Source organism: Bufo gargarizans, chromosome 5 (assembly GCF_014858855.1).
Source record: "Bufo gargarizans isolate SCDJY-AF-19 chromosome 5, ASM1485885v1, whole genome shotgun sequence".
Lineage (NCBI taxonomy): Eukaryota > Metazoa > Chordata > Amphibia > Anura > Bufonidae > Bufo > Bufo gargarizans.
The window spans coordinates 479,690,737-479,714,910 of record NC_058084.1 but is presented as its reverse complement, the minus strand read 5'-3'; the positions used below and the strand labels follow the sequence as shown (position 1 = coordinate 479,714,910).

Genomic DNA, 24,174 nt, shown 5'->3' with positions numbered 1-24,174 from the left:
GATTTCTTGTGTTTTTTTTTGGGGGGGGGGGAGGGGGGGTTGTCAATACTTACGCAAAACATTGATAAATATTGAGCTCACTATTTATTTGTATATTAGGCTACATGTTGCCTCATGAGTCAACTTGACATCAGAACTTCACTATGGTAAGCAAGGTCGCAGGAGACCTTCTGACCATCACAAAAATGTGTATTTTTGGATGTTGGCAAGGTTGCCCATGACCTTGCCACCTACTTAGCGTTTAGCCCTAAACTAAGTGGGGTTGACAGCAGGGTTTTACAAAATTTATAGGCCGTTGACTAGCCACTTAGACTGAGGCTCAGCGATACACGGGCAGAAGGAGCAGTAGCACCCGATCTCCTTGGCAACGAGACACTAGTATTATAAATGGCACATCTTGGGTCAGGACCTTCTAGAATTGGCTTTGGGTCAAAGGGGCTACATGTTACACTTCTGGCCTTAGGTACCATTGTCCGCCGTATCATTTCACCATAAATACTCTACCGCCAGATTGTCAGATCTAGACAGGAAATTTGTGGCCAAGAAAGAACCTTCCCAAGCACCAATTCCAGGGCCCCATGATGGTCTCCAGTACACTAGTTGATACATGAGCCCTTATGGGTCTTTTGTAAGTAAACATGACAACAACAAGAGCATACAATAAAAATAAGAAAAGTCAATAAATAAAGAAAACAATCACTGTACAGGTTTAAGCGATAAAACAAGATTGGCAAAATAATCAACATTTTTTGCTTTTTTTCTAACATTTTCTTTAGGTAAAAAAGCTGGAGAGCTAAAGACATATTAAAAACCTCATATCAACAACGACCCTGCTGACATATTCCCAATTATTTACTTATTCACGTTTTAAATTTTTTTTTACTGACTTGAAAATTCTAGGTACAAAAATTTGAAATGTAGTTCTTGTCTTGAAGATCAATAAGGCAAAGGTGGCAGATTTCCACCTCACAACCCCCAATCTTGGGTAAGATGGGCCAGCACTTGCCCTGCTTTATTCCCATTGATTGTAGAAGAATAGGGACCATAACCCTCAGGTTGGTTCCTCTCTCATTTATTAAAAATTATGTAATGTTTGTACAGTTCACACAGAACTTTTGCTCAGATTATGAAGTCAACCTGACCTGGGACCCTCCTATTAACAGACCACATAATGCCCACAAGGGCTACCTCTATGATATGTATTCCCATGATTGTAACTCAGCTAGTAGAAGGCACTTTAATGCCTCTGTTTTACTTGGGGCTTAGTGTCATGATACCAGATTGTTGGTCTGATATCAGGGAGTTCGTGGCCCCCAAACAACCCTCATGCTCAAAAATAGTCCAGTCATAATCACCAGATTGGAAGTCACTTGATCCCTTATTGATGCCACATGCACATGACCCTCTCAAGCGAAATCTATTAAGGTAGACAGCTAAGCCAATGCCTTTAAACGTGAGGGCCAAACACGTGTCCACCTCTTATCAGGTGGATTGCATCACTGAACGCCCATCAGGTTGGATGGGTAGTTGAGGTCTCCTTGGTCCTCAAGGTGGTGGAGACCCTAGAGAGCTTGCTCATGGTTTCTTGGCTTTAATCTAGCCGTGACTACTCTATCATTGTGCTTGTCTACTCATCGAAACCCAGTTCAAAGGCCCTCAGAACTGGATCTATAAGGTAGCTCTATAAAATTTCAAACTGGTTAACCTAGATATCCAGGCAACTGGTCAACCTAGATATCCAGGCATTATTTCCTTTCCCACTTCACATTTAGGAACACAATGGTAGAACTGCCTTCATGTCTGTTGCCACGTTGACCAACTACACCTGAGATATCAGCATATGGTCATTCTACTCTACTGGGTATTCAATAAAAGCTAAACTTTTTTAAATTTTTACTTGAAAGCCAGAATCAGTGTCTTCCCCAGTGTCTCCACTAGCACATCAGTTTTCTCTTCTGTTTGGCACCTTTCGCCCTTATCATGAATATTTTTTTTACCTTAAGTTACCTTCCTTCTTGGCCAGTTTGTCTCATGTATTGCAGAGAGAATATCCTATGAACGTATAGCTACCTGTTCCGCGAAGATCGTCATTGAGACATGAAGTCAAGTGCTTGCTTGGTAACCTGATCTTACATAACCTGCAGAATACACTTCCAAGGAGCTTCAAGAAGAGTTAGGCTCTATATTGAGAATGATCTATCTTTCTACTCTACATTATTTAAAAGGGTTGTTGGCTGGAAAAAAAGGAAAAATGGTCAGAATGACTTAAAATATATACTCACCTGAATAATCCCCCGCCGCTGCAGTTTCAAAACTTCCTCTGTGCCTCAGCAGTTTCTAATTTCTAGTGCTGCTAGACACAGGAAATGTGAATGCTTAGCCAATCAGTGGCTGCAGTGGTGACTCACCTCAGCCAGTGATTGGCTAAGTGATCACATGTCCAAGGGAACTATAAAGTAGAAAATGGCACATAAAACATTTACTTGGGGGTTTGGCTATATCCCGCCCACGAGGGGCCAGATTAGACAACCTTGACATAGAAATAGCAATATGTTGGATCCTTTAAGAGATTAAAGGCAGCTATAGTGGATGATTGATTCTCATGCTATGGTAGATAAAAGAAACAAGAACAAACAATCCCCTTATTATTAAAGACCATTTCCCCTAAAACAATCACTTGTTCATAGTCTTCTTACGGCATAGAGTTGAAAATCTACTCTGCTACAGCTTAGCAAGACAGCCACCATCAAAACTACCATAGAGGTTGTCGCCCAACTTTTCCTGTTAAATCCTCTAGCAATGCAGAGATGAGAATGTAGGATGAAGGCTACATATGCGAAGGGTCAAATCTGACCATTTTGGCCACTGCTCCAAAGTTTATAAGGATCCCACTTAAACACTGGTCCAATGCAAAATCTTTACCCACCCACTTACTGACCTGGAGCCCCTTGGTGCAACTACTACAGCTACACCCATGTGCTCCTCAAATTTACCAAAGTGGGGTTATCGTGGCTCTAGTTTTTGTGAATGGGCCACACTCAGGACAATCCCTGACCGGATAATTGTGTTGATCATGAGTTTTCAAGATGGTGAAGGCTGTGTGAAGGTCTAACATGATGGAGGTTTTCTTAGGGTCTAAAATGGTGGAGGTTCTCTGAGGGTCTAACATGGTGGAGACTCTCTGAGTGTCTAAGATAGTGAAGGTTCTCTGAGGGTCTAACATGGTGGAGGCTCTGAGGGTATCAGAATGGTGGAGGCTCTCTGAAGGTCCAAGTTGGAGGAGACTCCAAGGAAATTGCCCCTTTTGCTTTCCCTATAATAGGACCCTGTAGATTAGTGAATATTTTTTCAGGAGTCTAAAGAAAGCTATGTGACAACACCTTTGGCCTCTGGTGGCCATACTGGTTGTTACCCAATTTCCCAAAAAATTGACAAAACTGGAAAAAACGTAAGAATAGAATGTTTAACAATTTTGCGATGAGGACGACTGAAAGCTCCTTAATTTCTGATCCTATCTCAATGATCTTTGGTAAGAACATTGAAAAGATTAGTTTTTTAGTTTTTTTGCAAAATACAAATATACAAAGAAAACAATCAACAATCCCGACTCTTGATGGCAACTGATTTGTCACCACTTTCCTTGAATATCCAGTTATCTGCCACACTCTACAGTCCTCGGCCCATGAAATGGACCAAAAAGAGAATTCGGTCAAAGCATTTGGTTTACTCCTGTGATTTACATAAAAACGGTTCCACGCCGGAACCTCAGCGCTTGTGCTTTCTATAGCGTTTACAACACCATCTACACTCGGGTTTATGTCCTTTGTTCTGTGACTTTCCCCCATGTTGTGGCCACTGAAGTCCATTAAAGGTGAATTCCGCCATCCGACAAGAAAAAGGGGAAACCAGGAAACAAAAAGATACAACATTTCTGGAGGCCGCTGCGTTCCTGTGCTCAGATGGCTGCTGTCTGCTTTATGCTGTGAAAGCTGATCCTGGTAGGCGAGGTCGGTATGGACATAGCTCGGGCAACCCGGACACGGAGGGAATGGTGGTCCTGCCAACGGTGCCACCTCTTTCTTGCGGCTGATCGAACCTAGAAAGATGACAGACAGGGTCTCTTAGACATGAATTATGTAAAAATGTATGGGATGGGCTTAGATACACAACTCAGCAGACAGTATCCCACATGACAGAATTAGATACAACAGCTCAGCAAACAGCATCACACAGGATAGGCTTAGATACAGGGGGGCAGCAGACAGTATCACACGTGATAGGATTTAGATACACAGCTCAGCAGACAGTATCACACAGGATAGGATACACAGATCAGCAGACAGTATTACACATAATAGGATTAGATACACAGCTCAGCAGACAGTATCACACAGGATAGGATTAGATACACAGCTCAGCAGACAGTATCACACAGGATAGGATTAGATACACAGCTCAGCAGACAGTATCACACAGGATAGGATTAGATACACAGCTCAGCAGACAGTATCACACAGGATAGGATTAGATACACAGCTCAGCAGACAGTATCACACAGGATAGGATTAGATACACAGCTCAGCAGACAGTATCACACAGGATAGGATTAGATACACAGCTCAGCAGACAGTATCACACAGGATAGGATTAGATACACAGCTCAGCAGACAGTATCACACAGGATAGGATTAGATACACAGCTCAGCAGACAGTATCACACAGGATAGGATTAGATACACAGCTCAGCAGACAGTATACACAGGATAGGATTTAGATACACAGCTCAGCAGACAGTATCACAGGATGGATTAGATACACAGCTCAGCAGACAGTATAACACAGGATAGGATTAGATACACAGCTCAGCAGACAGTATCACACAGGATAGGATTAGATACACAGCTCAGCAGACAGTATCACACAGGATAGGATTAGATACACAGCTCAGCAGACAGTATCACACAGGATAGGATTAGATACACAGCTCAGCAGACAGTATCACACAGGATAGGATTAGATACACAGCTCAGCAGACAGTATCACACAGGATAGGATTAGATACACAGATCAGCAGACAGTATCACACAGGATAGGATTAGATACACAGCTCAGCAGACAGTATCACACAGGATAGGATTAGATACACAGCTCAGCAGACAGTATCACACAGGATAGGATTAGATACACAGCTCAGCAGACAGTATCACACAAGGATAGGATTAGATACACAGCTCCGCAGGACAGTTATCACACATGATAGGATTAGATACCACAGGTCAGTAGACAGTATCCACACAGGATAGGATTAGATACACAGCTCAGCAGACATGTATCACACAGGATAGGATTAGATACACAGCTCAGCAGACTAGTATTACCAGGATAGGATTAGGATACACAGCTCAGCAGACAGTATTACACAGGAGTAGGATTAGGATACACAGCTCCGCAGGACAGTATCCCCCACACAGGATAGGATTAGATACGCTCTGCGTCAGCAGACAGTATACACAGGGATAGGATGTAGATGACACAGGTCTCAGCTAGTACAAGTATCACACAGGATAGGATTAGATAGCACAGCTCAAGCAGGGACTGATCATACATGGATAGGATTAGATACACAGCTCAGCCGACAGTATCACACAGGATAGGATTAGATACACAGCTCAGCAGACAGTATCACACAGGATAGGATTAGATACACAGCTCAGCAGACAGTATCACACAGGATAGGATTAGATAGCACAGCTCAGCAGACAGTATCACACAGGATAGGATTAGATACACAGCTCAGCAGACAGTATCACACAGGATAGGATTAGATACACAGCTCAGCAGACAGTATCACACAGGATAGGATTAGATACACAGCTCAGCAGACAGTATCACACAGGATAGGATTAGATACACAGCTCAGCAGACAGTATCACACAGGATAGGATTAGATACACAGCTCAGCAGACAGTATCACACAGGATAGGATTAGATACACAGCTCAGCAGACAGTATCACACAGGATAGGATTAGATACACAGCTCAGCAGACAGTATCACACAGGATAGGATTAGATACACAGCTCAGCAGACAGTATCACACAGGATAGGATTAGATACACAGCTCAGCAGACAGTATCACACAGGATAGGATTAGATACACAGCTCAGCAGACAGTATCACACAGGATAGGATTAGATACACAGCTCAGCAGACAGTATCACACAGGATAGGATTAGATACACAGCTCAGCAGACAGTATCACACAGGATAGGATTAGATACACAGCTCAGCAGACAGTATCACACAGGATAGGATAGATACACAGCTCAGCAGACAGTATCACACAGGATAGATTAGATACACAGCTCAGCAGACAGTATCACACAGGATAGGATTAGATACACAGCTCAGCAGACAGTATCACACAGATAGGATTAGATACACAGCTCAGCAGACGTATCACACAGGATAAGGATTAGATACACAGCTCAGCAGGACAGTATCACACATGATAGGATTAGATACACAGCTCAGCAGACAGTATCACACAGGATAGGATTAGATACACAGCTCAGCAGACAGTATCACACAGGATAGGATTAGATACACAGCTCAGCAGGACAGTATCCACAGATAAGGATTAGATTACACAGCTCAGCAGGACAGTATCACACAGGATAGGATTAGATACACAGCTCAGCAGACAGTATCACACAGGATAGGATTAGATACACAGCTCAGCAGACAGTATCACACAGGATAGGATTAGATACACAGCTCAGCAGACAGTATCACCACAGGATAGGATTAGATACACAGCTCAGCAGACAGTATCACACAGGATAGGATTAGATACACAGCTCAGCAGACAGTATCACACAGGATAGGATTAGATACACAGCTCAGCAGACAGTATCACACAGGATAGGATTAGATACACAGCTCAGCAGACAGTATCACACAGGATAGGATTAGATACACAGCTCAGCAGGACAGTATCACACAGGATAGGATTAGATACACAGCTCAGCAGACAGTATCACACAGGATAGGATTAGATACACAGCTCAGCAGACAGTATCACACAGGATAGGATTAGATACACAGCTCAGCAGACAGTATCACACAGGATAGGATTAGATACACAGCTCAGCAGACAGTATCACACAGGATAGGATTAGATACACAGCTCAGCAGACAGTATCACACAGGATAGGATTAGATACACAGCTCAGCAGACAGTATCACACAGGATAGGATTAGATACACAGCTCAGCAGACAGTATCACACAGGATAGGATTAGATACACAGCTCAGCAGACAGTATCACACAGGATCAGGATTAGATACACAGCTCAGCAGACAGTATCACACAGGATAGGATTAGATACACAGCTCAGCAGACAGTATCACACAGGATAGGATTAGATACACAGCTCAGCAGACAGTATCACACAGGATAGGATTAGATACACAGCTCAGCAGACAGTATCACACAGGATAGGATTAGATACACAGCTCAGCAGACAGTATCACACAGGATAGGATTAGATACACAGCTCAGCAGACAGTATCACACAGGATAGGATTAGATACACAGCTCAGCAGACAGTATCACACAGGATAGGATTAGATACACAGCTCAGCAGACAGTATCACACAGGATAGGATTAGATACACAGCTCAGCAGACAGTATCACACAGGATAGGATTAGATACACAGCTCAGCAGACAGTATCACACAGGATGGGATTAGATACACAGCTCAGCAGACAGTATCACACAGGATAGTATTAGATACACAGCTCAGCAGACAGTATCACACAGGACAGGATTAGATACACAGCTCAGCAGACAGTATCACAGATAATAGGATTAGATACACAGCTCAGCAGACTGTATCATACAAGATAGGATTAGATACACAGCTCAGCAGACAGTATCACACAGGATAGGATTAGATACACAGCTCAGCAAGGATTAGATACACAGCTCAGCAGACAGTATCACACAGGATAGGATTAGATACACACCTCAGTAGAGAGTATCACACATGATGGGATTAGATACATAGCTCAGCAGACAGTATCACACAGGATAGGATTAGATACACACCTCAGTAGAGAGTATCACACATGATGGGATTAGATACATAGCTCAGCAGGCAGTATAATAAATGATAGACTTAGATACACAGCTCAGCAGACTGTATCACACACACATGATAGGCTTAGATACAGCAGATCAGCAGACAGTATCACACATGATAGGCTTAGATACAGCAGACAGTATCACACAGGTTCCCGACTGGACACCAATCGTCAGTTTTCTTGCCGGCAGCTAATAATCAGGGCTTATTAATAATACATGGATTTCCTAATGAACTAGAAATACTCTAATTACATCTGAATATTGCAGTTCATTTTTCCGTGGACACAAGGGCAGAGATAAATCCAGTATTCCCACCGAGCGCGTTTCTCGGGTTTGAGATAAGTGTAAATCTGCAATCAAGTTGATGTTTAGGATGAAAAACCGAATCCGCCCTGTGTTTATCGTGTGATCACAGCTAAGGGTCAGCGGGGGAGGGGGCCGCTCACGTCTTTACCTGCTGCTACCACAACGTATCACTTTCTTGTTTTTTTGTTGTTATGGCATTGCTATTGTTGTTTGGCACTTTATGGGATTGCTATGGTTGGCTGGCACTGTTATGGGATTGTTATTGTTGGCTGGTACTGTTATGGGATTGTTATTGTTGGCTGGAACTCTTATGGGATTGCTATGGTTGGCTGGAACTCTTATGGGATTGCTATGGTTGGCTGGCACTGTTATGGGATTGCTATGGTTGGCTGGAACTCTTATGGGATTGCTATGGTTGGCTGGCACTGTTATGGGATTGGTATTGTTGGCTGGCACTGTTATGGGATTGCTGTTGTTGGCTGGCACTGTTATGGTATTGCTATTGTTGGCTGGTACTGTTATGGGATTGCTATTGTTGGCTGGTACTGTTATGGGACTGTTATTGGATGGCGCTGTTATGGGATTGCTATGGTTGGCTGGTACTGTTATGGGAGTGCTGTTGGATGGCACTGTTATGGGATTGCTATTGTTGTTTGGCACTGTTATGGCATTGCTATTGTTGGTTGGCACTGTTATGGCATTGCTATTGTTGGCTGGCATTGTTATGGGATTGCTATTGTTGGCTGGTACTGTTATGGGAGTGCTGTTGTTGGCTGGTACTGGTATGGGACTGCTATTGGATGGCGCTGTTATGGGATTGCTATTGTTGGCTGGCACTGTTATGGGAGTGCTGTTGTTGGCTGGTACTGTTATGGGACTGCTTTTGGATGGCGCTGTTATGGGATTGCTATGGTTGGCTGGTACTGTTATGGGAGTGCTGTTGTTGGCTGGTACTGTTATGGGATTGCTATTGGATGGCGCTGTTATAGGATTGCTATTGTTGTTTGCCACTGTTATGGCATTGCTATTGTTGGCTGGCACTGTTATGGCATTACTATTGTTGGCTGGCATTGTTATGGGATTGTTATTGTTGGCTGGTACTGTTATGGGATTGTTATTGTTGGCTGGAACTGTTATGGGATTGCTATTGGATGGCACTGTTATGGGATTGCTATGGTTGGCTGGTACTGTTATGGGAGTGCTGTTGTTGGCTGGCACTGTTATGGGATTGGTATTGTTGTCTGGTACTGTTATGGGATTGTTATTGTTGGCTGGTACTGTTATGGGATTGCTATTGTTGTTTGGCACTGTTATGGCATTGCTATTGTTGGTTGGCACTGTTATGGGATTGCTATTGTTGGCTGGCATTGTTATGGGATTGCTATTGTTGGCTGGTACTGTTATGGGAGTGCTGTTGTTGGCTGGTACTGGTATGGGACTGCTATTGGATGGCGCTGTTATGGGATTGCTATTGTTGGCTGGCACTGTTATGGGAGTGCTGTTGTTGGCTGGTACTGTTATGGGACTGCTTTTGGATGGCGCTGTTATGGGATTGCTATGGTTGGCTGGTACTGTTATGGGAGTGCTGTTGTTGGCTGGTACTGTTATGGGATTGCTATTGGATGGCGCTGTTATAGGATTGCTATTGTTGTTTGCCACTGTTATGGCATTGCTATTGTTGGCTGGCACTGTTATGGCATTACTATTGTTGGCTGGCATTGTTATGGGATTGTTATTGTTGGCTGGTACTGTTATGGGATTGTTATTGTTGGCTGGAACTGTTATGGGATTGCTATTGGATGGCACTGTTATGGGATTGCTATGGTTGGCTGGTACTGTTATGGGAGTGCTGTTGTTGGCTGGCACTGTTATGGGATTGGTATTGTTGTCTGGTACTGTTATGGGATTGTTATTGTTGGCTGGTACTGTTATGGGATTGTTATTGTTGGCTGGAACTGTTATGGGATTGCTATTGGATGGCACTGTTATGGGATTGCTATTGTTGGCTGGTACTGTTATGGGAGTGCTATTGTTGGCTGGCACTGTTATGGGATTGGTATTGTTGGTTGCCACTGTTATGGGATTGCTACGGTTGGTTGGCAATTTATGGGATTGCTGTTGTTGGCTGGCACCGTTAGGGCATTGCTATGGTTGGCTGGTACTGTTATGGGATTGCTATGGTTGGCTGGTACTGTTATGGGATTGCTATTGTTGACTGGCACTGTTATGGAAGTGCTATGGTTGGCTGGCACTGGTATGTGGTCACTAGGGTTTGCTGGTACTTTCTTGGCTGAATAGGACTGTTATGAGTCATTCTGGATGGCAGGGGCATGGGATCTGCTTGGCACTGTTATGGCTGGCACTGTTATGAAAGCACTGTGGATGGTTGGCACTGTTATGAGGGCACTGTGTATGGCTGGCACTGTTATGAGGGCACTGTGTATGGCTGGCACTGTTATGAGGACACAGTGAATGGCTGGCACTGTTATAAGGGCACTGTGGATGGTTGGCACTGTTATGAAAGCACTGTGGATGGTTGGCACTGTTATGAGGGCACTGTGTATGGCTGGCACTGTTATGAGGGCACAGTGAATGGCTGGCACTGTTATGAGGGCACTGTGTATGGCTGACACTGTTATGAGGGCACTGTGTATGGCTGGCACTGTTATGAGGGCACTGTGTATGGCTGGCACTGTTATGAGGGCACTGTGTATGGCTGGCACTGTTATGAGGGCACTGTGTATGGCTGGCACTGTTATGAGGACACAGTGAATGGCTGGCACTGTTATAAGGGCACTGTGGATGGTTGGCACTGTTATGAAAGCACTGTGGATGGTTGGCACTGTTATGAGGGCACTGTGTATGGCTGGCACTGTTATGAGGGCACTGTGTATGGCTGGCACTGTTATGAGGGCACTGTGTATGGCTGGCACTGTTATGAGGGCACTATGTATGGCTGGCACTGTTATGAGGGCACTGTGTATGGCTGGCACTGTTATGAGCGCACTGTGTATGGCTGGCACTGTTATGAGGGCACTGTGTATGGCTGGCACTGTTATGAGGGCACTGTGTATGGCTGGCACTGTTATGAGGGCACTGTGTATGGCTGAAATGTATATTATAGCTGCTAGCACTGATTCTGAGGAACAGGGAATGGCTGTTACTGATATTGGGGGACTATAGGGGCGGCTGTCAACTCAGAATGGAGGAATTACTAAAATGTTATTGAGGTCTAGTTTCACCCTATGAACTAGCTAAGTGCTCCAAACTAATCTACCTACGGCATAGTTGGGGCACCCTTATAAAAGTGACCCCGGCCGTCACAGGGACCTACACTTTGACCTTAGACCTGCTACTATGCTCCTCTCTGAGAAGCTAGAAAAAGACAATGTTTTCAAAATACTTCACATTTTGCATAATTTTCTTTTTAAACAATCCTAATTATTGTTACGTTTTAGTGATTCCTCCATTCTGAGTTGAATCTATACAAAGGGGAAGGTCGCACAGGTGTGTACATAGAATATCAGTCACAGAGAGTAACACTATAGGTGGCGGACACACTGTCGGCGGAGGATTTGTGGGGGTTTCCTTCACTTTGGAGACAAGGAATTGGGTCAAACAGCTGATGATGTCTGGCACAGTGCTGGGACTTCCTGCTATGTAGGTGGGAAGGGAGAGCTGCCATATTTACAGTCTGCTCACAGAGCTGATCACACGGCGGCTGCAGAGCACAAAAACAGGAGAAATACCCATAAAATAGAATGAAAAGCCTTTAAGTTATCTTTTTTAATTATTATTTTTTAATAGGCGAAGTGAAGAGTTTTCGTGTTTTCTTCCTCTTTAAGAGTCACAGTTTTAGGTTACAGGCAAACGCAAGTTGTTTGTTTCCGTGTCCGTTCCGTTCTTTTTGCGGACAGGATGTGGACCCATTCATTTCAATGGGTCCGCAAAAAACGCGGACAGCACACTGTGTGCTGTCCGCATCAGTATGTCCGTTCCGTTGCCCCGCAAAAAAAAAATAGTGCATGTCCTATTTTTTTCTAGTTTGTGGACAAGGATAGGCATTATTACAATGGATCCGCAAAATAAAAACGGATCCTTCAAAAAAAAAAAAGGATGCCAAACGGAACGTCATCCGTTTTTTTTGCGGATCCGCATGCGCACGACTGTATGTGTTTTTTTTCGGTGCGCAAATGGCGGATCCGCAAAAAAAAAAAAATGGATGACATCAGTATGCCATCCATTTATTTTCGCGGATCCATTGTAACAATGCCTAAAACGGACAAGAATAGGACATGTTAAAAAAAAATTTGCGTGGCTACGGAACGGACATAAGGATGCGGATAGAACACGGTGTGCTGTCCGCATTTTTTTTTCGGACCCATTGAAATAAATGGGTCCCCATCATATCTGCAAAAAAAAAACGGAACGGACATGGAAGCAAACAACGTTCGTGTGCATGTTGCCTTAATGACTTGTCCCTACGAGAATCCCAGGACTCGAGAACCTAGAAACCAAGAAAGTAGCTAAAAATGAATGAATTCTCAGCTAAACTTTAATAACTTCATTTCTGAATTTTAATTGACACTGACCGGAGCAACAAAGGCGCGAGGAGAAACAGGAGACGTGAAACCTCGGCCTCCGCTGATATATTATAGATTAAAAGGAGATTTATTCTTTGGGGACAGTTATCCGGGTGTCAAACAATTAAGGAATTTTAGACCAGAAAATGATTGTGAGACAAAGAAACGAGATGAAATCTGTTCTCAGAGTCTCAATCAATAAAACATAAAAAAAAACCTGTTCTGTGTCTGTCAGTCTACAGCGTGGCTCATGGATTTAATAGGGCACCCATCCCTTAAAGGGGAACCTCATAAAAAAAAAAGATCCACATTTTGAAAATTCTTTCTGTAATATGTCTCACTTTCTTTTTGTCACTTTAGTAATTTAAAGTCTTTACAAATTTATAGGTGCCATAAAAGGAAATACCGGGAATCGGTAGCTCACCGCCCGCTGGCTGGTCCTGCTGTTGGCGCCATGCCAAAGCTGGGGGCAACTGCTTTATAATCAGTCATTTCTCTGCTATAGAGGGTGCAGAGGTAGCATTCGCATCCGGGGCCCCTCTGCCACACCAGTATTATACATGGAATATGCAAGGCAACACATTGTTACTGGTGGATGCCCCCGTTTTCACAACAAATTTTTTCACGATCTAATTTTTTTTAAATAATGCAAAAAAATCAGGCCAAGACCACTTACCTCTCCGTTCAAGAAGCAGTAAAACACCGATACAAAGAAACCCTGTAAGAAACGCAAGAAAACTGCTTTAGTCTGGTTGCTATGCAATATACAGAGGGAGCATTTTTTTCTCCCAAATCTTTTTGTTTGTATCTACCGACTGCAGTTTCTCGTAGAATTACTTACCTGAAAAGACTGAAGGAAGGAATTAAAATAAATGAACACTATCTGAGAGACGTTGTCTTCCCCGGGGTTCATGAAGAACAGCATGTATGTAATTCCCAGGAGAGGGAGTAAGACCAGAGTGGCCTTCACAGCTTTCCTGCAAGAGAAGAAGACGTCTTCAAAAATTGTCGTGTGCAGAGGTTTTTGTCCGGCCGGATGCCATTAAAGTCAATGGGGTCCGGCAGGCGGCACTATCTAGCAATGCCGGATGTGGAGGACTCTCTGCCACAGATGTGAACGTAGCCTTAGTAACTACTTCCCCCCCGCTTCCCGCCTGTGTAGTAACAATTCTGGATCATCTATTCTTATAACCATATGTTGTGCCATTCCTTTATTATTTCTGCTAGCAGTTTGCAATGAAGGTCCAGATGGGTGTTACCCGCGGGGGGCGGAGGGTGTCCCTGCATGGCCTGTCACTGGAGGTTTGAATCAGCTCCCCTGGATTCAGCAGAAATACGGATCAGTGTATGAACCCAGGGCCAGCTCTACGGAAAAGTAATCCAAATAATATAGAAGGCGTTCAGCGCTTGATAAAATTCACGTGTGTAGTTCATGTAGGACACACAGGAAAGGTTAAAGTCACCAGGGCCGACGCGTTTCGAGTTGCGAATCGCTTTTAGTCATATATACATCGGTAACAGTATGTATACATACAGCAGCATGCCGGGAAAAGCTGGATACAGGCGATACCGAAAACCTGGACTGAATTACAGGAATCGTAAAGTAGGAAAATAAATAAATCTGATAATAAGAAAAACGTAGCAAAAATTATATCAAATCAGTGTCCATGAAACCTCATTAATCCAAAATGCTTCTCTCCTGAGAATAGCTCTTCTCCAATCACCTCCTCTACGGGGTCACTTTACTTTTTCATTGCCACTGGCAGCACTGATTGGATGGTGTCAGACTGTGCAGGGACACCCCACCATATCTGGTAACACCCAGCTGGACCATTATTGCAAACTGCTGGCAATTCATTCAAAAACTTCTAGTAGGAATAATAGAAGAATCGCAGGCTCCAGAATTGTTATTACATGGGGAATGCTTTACTAAAACAGGCATATCGGGAGAGGGGACGTGTCCTCTTCAACAGGGAATTTCAGGCGAAGTGTTTTTGACTTTGTTGCAGGAGATCTGAAGCATACGTCTCTGTGGTTCCCAGAGGAGATTTCAGGCCTTGTGCGCTAGTTACTGCAGATTGTTTCTAGGTTTTCACAGGCAAGTTCAGGCTTAGAGCTCAGTTACTGCAAATTGATTGAGATGAAAGAAGGCCGAGGGCCGGGCCCACAGGTACAGAGGGCACACGATGCCACACAGACATCGGTTCTTTCCCAGCAGTTGAGTTTACTGAACAATGTAGTGAACAAGAAGCTGAGAATATATAAAACAGATTGGTAACAGAATAAACCGACAGTAAATGTACCACTGTCTAACAATAAACCAGAAAATGTGATGTTTTCCCCAAAGTCCATTGAGCAGCCCAGCTGCACTTGTATGTTCCTGGACGAGTTCCTCGTTGGGGTGCACCTTAAGTATTGCACAATACTATTTGTAATCCACAGGGAAATGATGTCTGTCTCTTGTAACTTTAATCCTTACTCCAGCTCACAGCATATAACACCCTATGAGCAGCCAGTGAGATAGGAAGGTGTCAGCGTATGAGTCCCTTAGGGCTATGCATTAGCTTGCAGCCCGTACACCGCAATGTAACTGTACTTGGAGCGTTATTGTATGTCCAAATGCCACTTCAACAGTGTGGTGCAATGTGATGCGGCAAAGCTGCACATACAGTTCCTTGAGCAGGTTCTTGGTGCTTTTTCTTATTTCCTGGTCCACTCCAGAACTCGATCCTACAGACACGACACTCCTGGGGTGGTCGCTGCAAACGTCCCCTTCGTGCTGTCGCCAGTCTCCACGGTGAGCCGGTCCATTCCCTTCCAGATTTGGCAGAGATGATCCCTTGTGGTTTCCAGCAGCACCAAGCACAGCCTCCGTCTGCTCACTTCCTGCTTCTAGAGGAACCTCCTCCTCTTACACAGGGAGAGTGTGATGCAATAAGTCATTTGCTAAGCGCAGTGTCCAACCTGCATATTCCGTTTTGCTATCACACTTGTAAGGGTCCAAAACAGCCCATAAATTAGCTATTTTCCAACTTTGCAAACTAAATAGGTTATTAGTATTCCTCTGACAGGCAGCTCAAATGTAGACTTTTATCATCTTATCCTTTGCTGCTATCTCCTGACCAAAGTGAGATATTGCAGTAATTATACACCTTACAACATAGCAGAGTGATACATTTAAGGTCCCTTGCCCCACATCCTTACAGATCCCACGTCATTGAAACTGCAGCAAGTCATATGACAAATCACCTCCTAGTATTACATAAAACAATGATTTCATTAAAGGGGGTTTATACTCAGTATAGGTCATCAATGTGAGATCGGTGGACCGACTCACGGCATGCCTGCTGATCAGCTACTTCGGGCAGTGGATGGAAGGTTACGTCCACTGTACAGTTTCTGGCACCGGTGTTCACATGAATGGGAGCTGAGCTGCAGTACCCTGGACCAGTCTCTAGTCTACACAGTGTACTTCTGCCTCCGGCTCTGTCCTCTGCTCAAATCAGCTGATTGGTGGGGGCGCCGGGTGTTGGACCCCCACGATTTCATATTGATGACCTATCCAGTGGTCATGGCTGTATATACACTGACAAGCAAAAGTGTAACAATGTTTAGAACTTTTGACTTTCAGGCTCCATATCTCACCAAACGTGAGACTCCCATCATTTTATAGACAATCATCTTGGCTATCTCATACATAAATTGCACTTGCAGCTATTTAGCATATGATTAGTTCTGCAGATTCTCATGTTTTGCTCCTAAAATTCTACATTTAAATTTGTATTATTTTGTTAGCATTTTGTAAATCCACCTTTGGCTTTTAGCACTGCCTGAATCCTTCTGGGCATGCTCTTGATCAGATTCAAGCATGTCCTGACCGAAATCTGTTCCCAGATCTCTTCTACACATTCCCAATGTTGGTGCATACTGGTCGACTCACTCGGGTACGAATACAGCTATTTCCTCAACTTCACCCACAAGTGTTCGATTGGGTTCTGGGGACTGTGGGGCCAATCCAGCACCTCTACTTCATTGTCCCATTTCTTCGCCAATCTCGACGTAAGCTTTGGGTGGTTGTCCTGCTGGAACACTATGTCCTCTTTTTCATACCCACAGTACTCCACTGTATGAATTAACTCTTCATGTAGGATACTCACATAGAGCTCAGCATTGAGACCACCATCAATCCTGGTCAAGTACAAGTATCTAACACCTTTGGCTGGGAAACAACCCAATATCATGATCAGGCTTCCTCCAGTTACCTTGACAGTTCCTTCAATTTCTCAATCCATTAGCCCCCTTTTTCCTTGTTTCTTCAAGACCCATTGGCACCCATCAGAGTCCAGGCTATTGACTTTGGTCTCATCGCTCCAGATCACCTGTTTCCAATCTTCTTCTGTCCACTGTTCGCACTTTTTTGTAAACTCGAGACAACGTTTCTATTGACAATATTGAAGCTGAGGCTTCTGCACCTTTTTTCAGGCCACCATTCCAGACTTGTGTAATGTGTATCACACGGTGCTTGTATGGACGTCTGTGATCTCACTATTACGAAGCATACAAGCCGCCTCCACTGCCGTGTCTGTCGCACCAGAACTGATAGACCTTGTGATGAGCCAACGTGTTGACTCCGATATTTTGCCCGGATGTCCACCTCTTGGCTTTGTCATGGACAGACTTAATTTTGTATTCTTCCAGCTGTCTTGGCGCTCACATGATGCAGTTTAGCTATTTTCTTGGCTGAGATACCGCTATTGATGAACTGGATGATGCTGTTTCTCTTTTCTTGGGAAACCTTCCTCACGGCTGCTCCTGGTTATGAACCAGTGACCTTTCACTTGGGAATTAGTGATGAGCGGCAGGGGTCATATTCGAATTCGCGATATTTCGCGAATATTTTGTAGAATATTTGTCAAATATTCGCAAATTTGAATATTCGTTATATTCTACGATTTTTTTTACTCAAAAAAATCGGCAAGGTAATGATTGTGTAATATGCAAATTTTCGGAATTTGAATTTTCGTAATTCGATTTTTTTTATTGCCAATTTTTCAATTTACAACTATTAGACAAAGAAGATTATAGCACTATATTAGCTAAATTGCTCTATATTCGATATTTTTTTTGAATATTCGCCATATTGCTATAACTCAGTTTTTTTGAATATTCGTAATATTCTAAAACAAGAATATATAGCAATATAGTGAATATTCGAAAAAAAAAACGAATATAGAGCAAAATTTGCAAACAACACTACTCCTAAAGTCAAGTATATTGCAGCCTTCTTATTGGCCCACAAGCAAGAAGCAGGGAGGGATCATGTGTACTGATAAAAAAAAATTAAATATTCAAAATTACGAATATTCGTGATCAACACTAATCATGTGTACTTATTAAAAAAAGAAAAATCGAAAAAAAAGATCGAATATTCGAAATTACGAATATATATAACTATATTCAAAATATTTGCGAATTTTCCTACATTCACGATAAAAATTCGAAATTCTAATATTCGTGATCAACACTATTGGGAATCACCCTAATAACACATTGAGCTATTACGGAATGTGAGGACAAGTTGTAATCTGTAGCAAAACAATAACAATGCAGTTACAGGACATGAATCTGCAGAACTAATCATATACTAAATAGCTGCAAGTCCAATTAATGTATGAGATAGCCAAGATGATTGTCTATAAAATGATGTCTCACGTTCTAAGCTGTAGTGGATGGTGAGATATGGAGCCTGAATGTCAAAAGTTCAAAACATTGTTACCCTTTTGCTCGTCAATGTATTTGACATTCTTACATGAAGATCCCCTAGGCAAAACTGATACACTAAGTAGGTTCCGAGGGGGCGGTACATAATCTTGGGGGGGCGGTACATAATCTTAGGGGGTGGTACATGACAGATTTCTTCTATGGCGTTCTTGAATCCCTCCTGCCCCTCAGGTCCTGCATCTGTTTGATAGGGACCTTTAGTACCGCGTCCTGCGTTTTTCTCATGAGGAGCTTACAATATTCACACCGTCGGCCATATATTGCCGCAGTCAATAAATAGCTGATAAATAAATGCTAATTCCATCCACATCCGATTAGCAAGAGGTCGAAGCTACAATGTCATCTTGATAAAATGGACCACCAGATGGAACAACGTGTCATTTCCCTGCAGCAGTAATGCACATAAGGAGTATAGCGGATGCAGAGACTGGTGGCGGGTCAGTATCTGGTCATATTCCGCCTCATATGTATCCCTTGACTTTCACAGCACGACCCCACCCCCGAATCCTTACCTATACTGTATGGTCTCTGATGTCGTTGAAGCTCTTAATTTCGTCATTAGTATCCGCACAATGTTGAATAAAAATACAAAGTTGATCTAAAAATAATAAACAGATATGTTAAACTACCACTCCCAGCATCCAGCATGTCAAGAGCAGAGAACAGACTGGGATCCTAACAAGTATTTCACCTCCCCCTCTGTTGTGGCCCTCAACTTCCACCAAGGTTTACCACTTGGGATCTTCTGCAGTTTTGAGACCCTCTAGAAGGTTGGTCTGTTGGATACTCTGTAGCTTCATTGGGTAGGGGCCAATGGCTGGTCGTCAAGTAGGGGACACATATGTTCAGTGGTGACATGATTGGGTAGACGGCCAGATGGCAGGGTGTGCGGTCACTGGGTGTGTCCATATTACGTCTGAACGGAAAACATGCTGGCGAGTATTCCAAAAATATCTATGGGTGGCCAAAAGAGTGCCCCATTGGAATAGGCTGGGTGGATATGCATAGGTTTTTCTTTGTACTGTATGGAATAGTGTAGTAGACTATGCTGTTTCAGTGAAAACAATATACTGTGCGGTATTTGATTTGTACAGTAGGTTCCTATTGTTGTCGTAGCCTTCTATAAGTGGTATACATCAATATATACTCCTCCGATGAAAGACTATGACATGGCACGAGCAGAGCCTAAACTGGCTCTACTGTATAGGCACTGTGTGTGGCGGTATTATTTATGCAGGCATAATGGCTTATAATTCCGATATTTAGCTTAATTTTCTTTATATCTGATACAAAATCTTTACCGCAACCCCCCCCCAAAGAGTCGTGTCCCATTTGTGGTCCTCGAATATGGCACAGGGGTCTTTGGTGCCCATTCAGTCAGGCAGGGCACCAGTGCGTGTTAAAAACCTCTGCACTCCCTAAAGCTGCACCGGATATGTAATGTATAGGACAAACCTCCTAATTCTACAAATCACTCTAAATTGTTTTTGCAAATACAATTTTATAGTTTTTATGGTTTTTATGTTTTTTGTTTATGATTTTAAATTAGTAAATAAAAAGAAATAAAATAATTAATTTCCTCCTCTCATAAAATGTTAAAGTCTTGAAAACCGCGCTCATAAATCAAAGTCTGATTTATACCAATTCATTCTGTTTAATTTCTCGGAGATGGCCAAAACCAGAATGTCATATTCTCAGAACGTATTTTACGGAAAATGAAGTTCCGATAATATATTCTTCACTGTTGTCCCTGATTGAAGAGTCCCACACGGCGTCTCAGAAGTGGCTCACCAGCAAGGACACGCTCGTCTCGTCATATAATTTAATGGAGGAAAAATAAGCTCCATTAATAAAAACGACTGGAAGAAACATTCTCCTTATTTACTGACAGAGGTTTGGTCCTTTGGGATTTATTTCTCTTATGGAAAACACAAGGTCGTTGAGTTCTCGGCAATGAACAGAATAAATTGCGCCTTCAATTTTTTTTTTAAGTCACCTGTCAGCAGAATCAATCCTAATAAACCAGGCATATTGTCTGGTAGGGATGATCCCGCTGTGAAAAATGATATTTGTCTTGTAAAAATCGGTTGTGGCGTTCATGAGAAAAAAGACTTTCATTTGTTCATGCAAATAACGGCTTCAGTGCAAAAGGGGCGGGGCCTACTCCCGCAGTGCCCCTCAGTGCTGGCCACGCCCTTTGAGTACTGAAGCTCTCATTTGCCTAAAGAAAAAAAAGAATTTTTTTCTCAAGAATGCCACAACCCATTTTGACAAGACAGGTATAATTTTAATCAGCAGAATCAACCCTACTAGGCAGTATGTTTGGTTAATAGGGTCGATCCTGCTGACACGTGCTCTTTTAAGAGCTTCTTTAAATCACTGATGGATCTTTTGGCTGGTAGGGCATATCATACAAAAACGAGCCTATGGAAAATGGGGCTTCGATAGATGAGGAGCAACGTCACGTCACATCGATTAAAGTTATTATTTTTTTTGGTGTTTTCAATAATTTCCCGTCCCCATTGTAATTATTAAAATGATAGATCCTGTATTAGTATCTAAATCTGACTATAATTATCTCTGCACCTGCTTTTATTTTATCATCCTGTTTTAATGTATGTAAAGTTTATCGTATTTATTGCTCTGCGTTACCTTCATATATTTCTGGATTACTAATTCTGACAGACAATTGGGCTAAAGAATGACATATATATATGAAAATAGCACATGTCTGATAAACTTGGTGCGGCTTTAATATGTTATACGAAGGCACAATTTTTCACCTATTTTATTGTTTTTTGTTTCCCCAATTTCATGGCACAAATCAAGCAGATTGCGAAAGTTGTCCTGCACCACCTCTAATAGTAAATGTATTTTAGTATGTGATTGGAAATTATTCCCTGGACATTGGATATGTTACAGACTACGGGTGCACATCCGCAGCATCTGTCTCTGCATATCTGTATGAAGGTCTCCTGACTGAGCCCTGACAGAAGAAGACGGAGGAGAGAATAACATGACAAGTCTGATCCTTGTTCACATGACATAAGTGAAAGATCTAAAAAACAATACTTACAAGGAGGACGAGGATGACAGGTCCTTGGTAGATATAATCAATGTATTTTCCGGGCCCTTTTCCAATCCAGCATCTAAAGAAATTTTGTTACAAATACCGTTCATTATACTGCCCTCTATATACAAGAATACAACTACTATAATACTGTCTCCTATGTACAAGAATATAACTACTATAATACTGCTCCTATGTACAAGAATATAACTACTATAATACTGCTCCTATGTACAAGAATATAACTACTATAATACTGCTCCTATGTACAAGAATATAACTACTATAATACTGCTCCTATGTACAAGAATATAACTACTATAATACTGCTCCTATGTACAAGAATATAACTACTATAATACTGCTCCTATGTACAAGAATATAACTACTGTAATACTGCTCCTATGTACAGGAATATAACTACTATAATACTACCTCCTATGTACAAGAATATAACTACTATAAAACTGCTCCTATGTACAAGAATATAACTACTATAATACTGCCTGCTATGTACAAGAATATAACTACTATAATACTGTTCCTATGTACAAGAATATAACTACTATAGTACTGCTCCTATGTACAAGAATATAACTACTATAATACTGCTCCTATGTACAAGAATATAACTACTATAACACTGCTCCTATGTACAAGAATATAATTACTATAATGCTGCTCCTATGTACAAGAATATAACTACTATAATACTGCTCCTATGTACAAGAATATAACTACTATAATACTGCCTCCTATGTACAAGAATATAACTACTATAATACTGCCTGCTATGTACAAGAATATAACTACTATAACACTGCTCCTATGTACAAGAATATAATTACTATAATGCTGCTCCTATGTACAAGAATATAATTACTATAATGCTGCTCCTATGTACAAGAATATAACTACTATAATACTGCTCCTATGTACAAGAATATAACTACTATAATACTGCCTCCTATGTACAAGAATATAACTACTATAATACTGCCTGCTATGTACAAGAATATAATTACTATAATACTGCTCCTATGTACAAGAATATAACTACTATAATACTGCTCCTATGTACAAGAATATAATTACTATAATACTGCTCCTATGTACAAGACTATAACTACTATAATACTGCTCCTATGTACAAGAATATAACTACTATAATACTGCTCCTATGTACAAGAATATAACTACTATAATACTGCTCCTATGTACAAGAATATACAGTAACTACTATAATACTGCTCCTATGTACAAGAATATAACTACTATAATACTGCTCCTATGTACAAGAATATAATTACTATAATACTGCTCCTATGTACAAGAATATAACTACTATAATACTGCTCCTATGTACAAGAATATAACTACTATAATACTGCTCCTATGTACAAGAATATAACTACTATAATACTGCCTCCTATGTACAAGAATATAACTACTATAATACTGCTCTTATGTACAAGAATATAACTACTATAATACTGCTCCTATGTACAAGAATATAACTACTATAATACTGCTCCTATGTACAAGAATATAACTACTATAATACTGCTCCTATGTACAAGAATATAACTACTATAATACTGCTCCTATGTACAAGAATATAACTACTATAATACTGCTCCTATGTACAAGAATATAACTACTATAATACTGCTCCTATGTACAAGAATATAACTACTGTAATACTGCTCCTATGTACAGGAATATAACTACTATAATACTACCTCCTATGTACAAGAATATAACTACTATAAAACTGCTCCTATGTACAAGAATATAACTACTATAATACTGCTCCTATGTACAAGAATATAACTACTATAATACTGCTCCTATGTACAAGAATATAATTACTATAATACTGCTCCTATGTACAAGAATATAACTACTATAATACTGCCTTTTATGTACAAGAATATAACTACTATAATACTGACTCCTATGTACAAGAATATAACTACTATAAAACTGCTCCTATGTACAAGAATATAACTACTATAATACTGCCTGCTATGTACAAGAATATAACTACTATAATACTGCTCCTATGTACAAGAATATAATTACTATAATACTGCTCCTATGTACAAGAATATAACTACTATAATACTGCCTTTTATGTACAAGAATATAACTACTATAATACTGACTCCTATGTACAAGAATATAACTACTATAATACTGCTCCTATGTACAAGAATATAACTACTATAATACTGCTCCTATGTACAAGAATATAACTACTATAATACTGCTCCTATGTACA

The 24,174-nt window shown here is 41.6% G+C and overlaps 1 protein-coding gene across 2 annotated transcripts in view; it reads right to left on the bottom strand.

Moving 5' to 3' along the window:
* Positions 1-3,499: 3,499 nt before the first annotated feature.
* The window catches only part of LOC122938614 (corticotropin-releasing factor receptor 2), a 314,421-nt gene continuing 293,746 nt past the window's right edge, over positions 3,500-24,174 (bottom strand). For both annotated transcript variants that reach the window (XM_044294257.1, XM_044294258.1), the window contains 5 exons: positions 21,897-21,969; positions 19,333-19,418; positions 13,881-14,016; positions 13,716-13,757; positions 3,500-4,096 (listed from right to left, as the gene is read on the bottom strand). In XM_044294257.1, the coding sequence (XP_044150192.1) occupies positions 3,956-4,096; positions 13,716-13,757; positions 13,881-14,016; positions 19,333-19,418; positions 21,897-21,969 (478 nt within the window). In that variant the 3' untranslated portion in view covers positions 3,500-3,955. The remainder of the gene's footprint in view (positions 4,097-13,715; positions 13,758-13,880; positions 14,017-19,332; positions 19,419-21,896; positions 21,970-24,174) is intronic.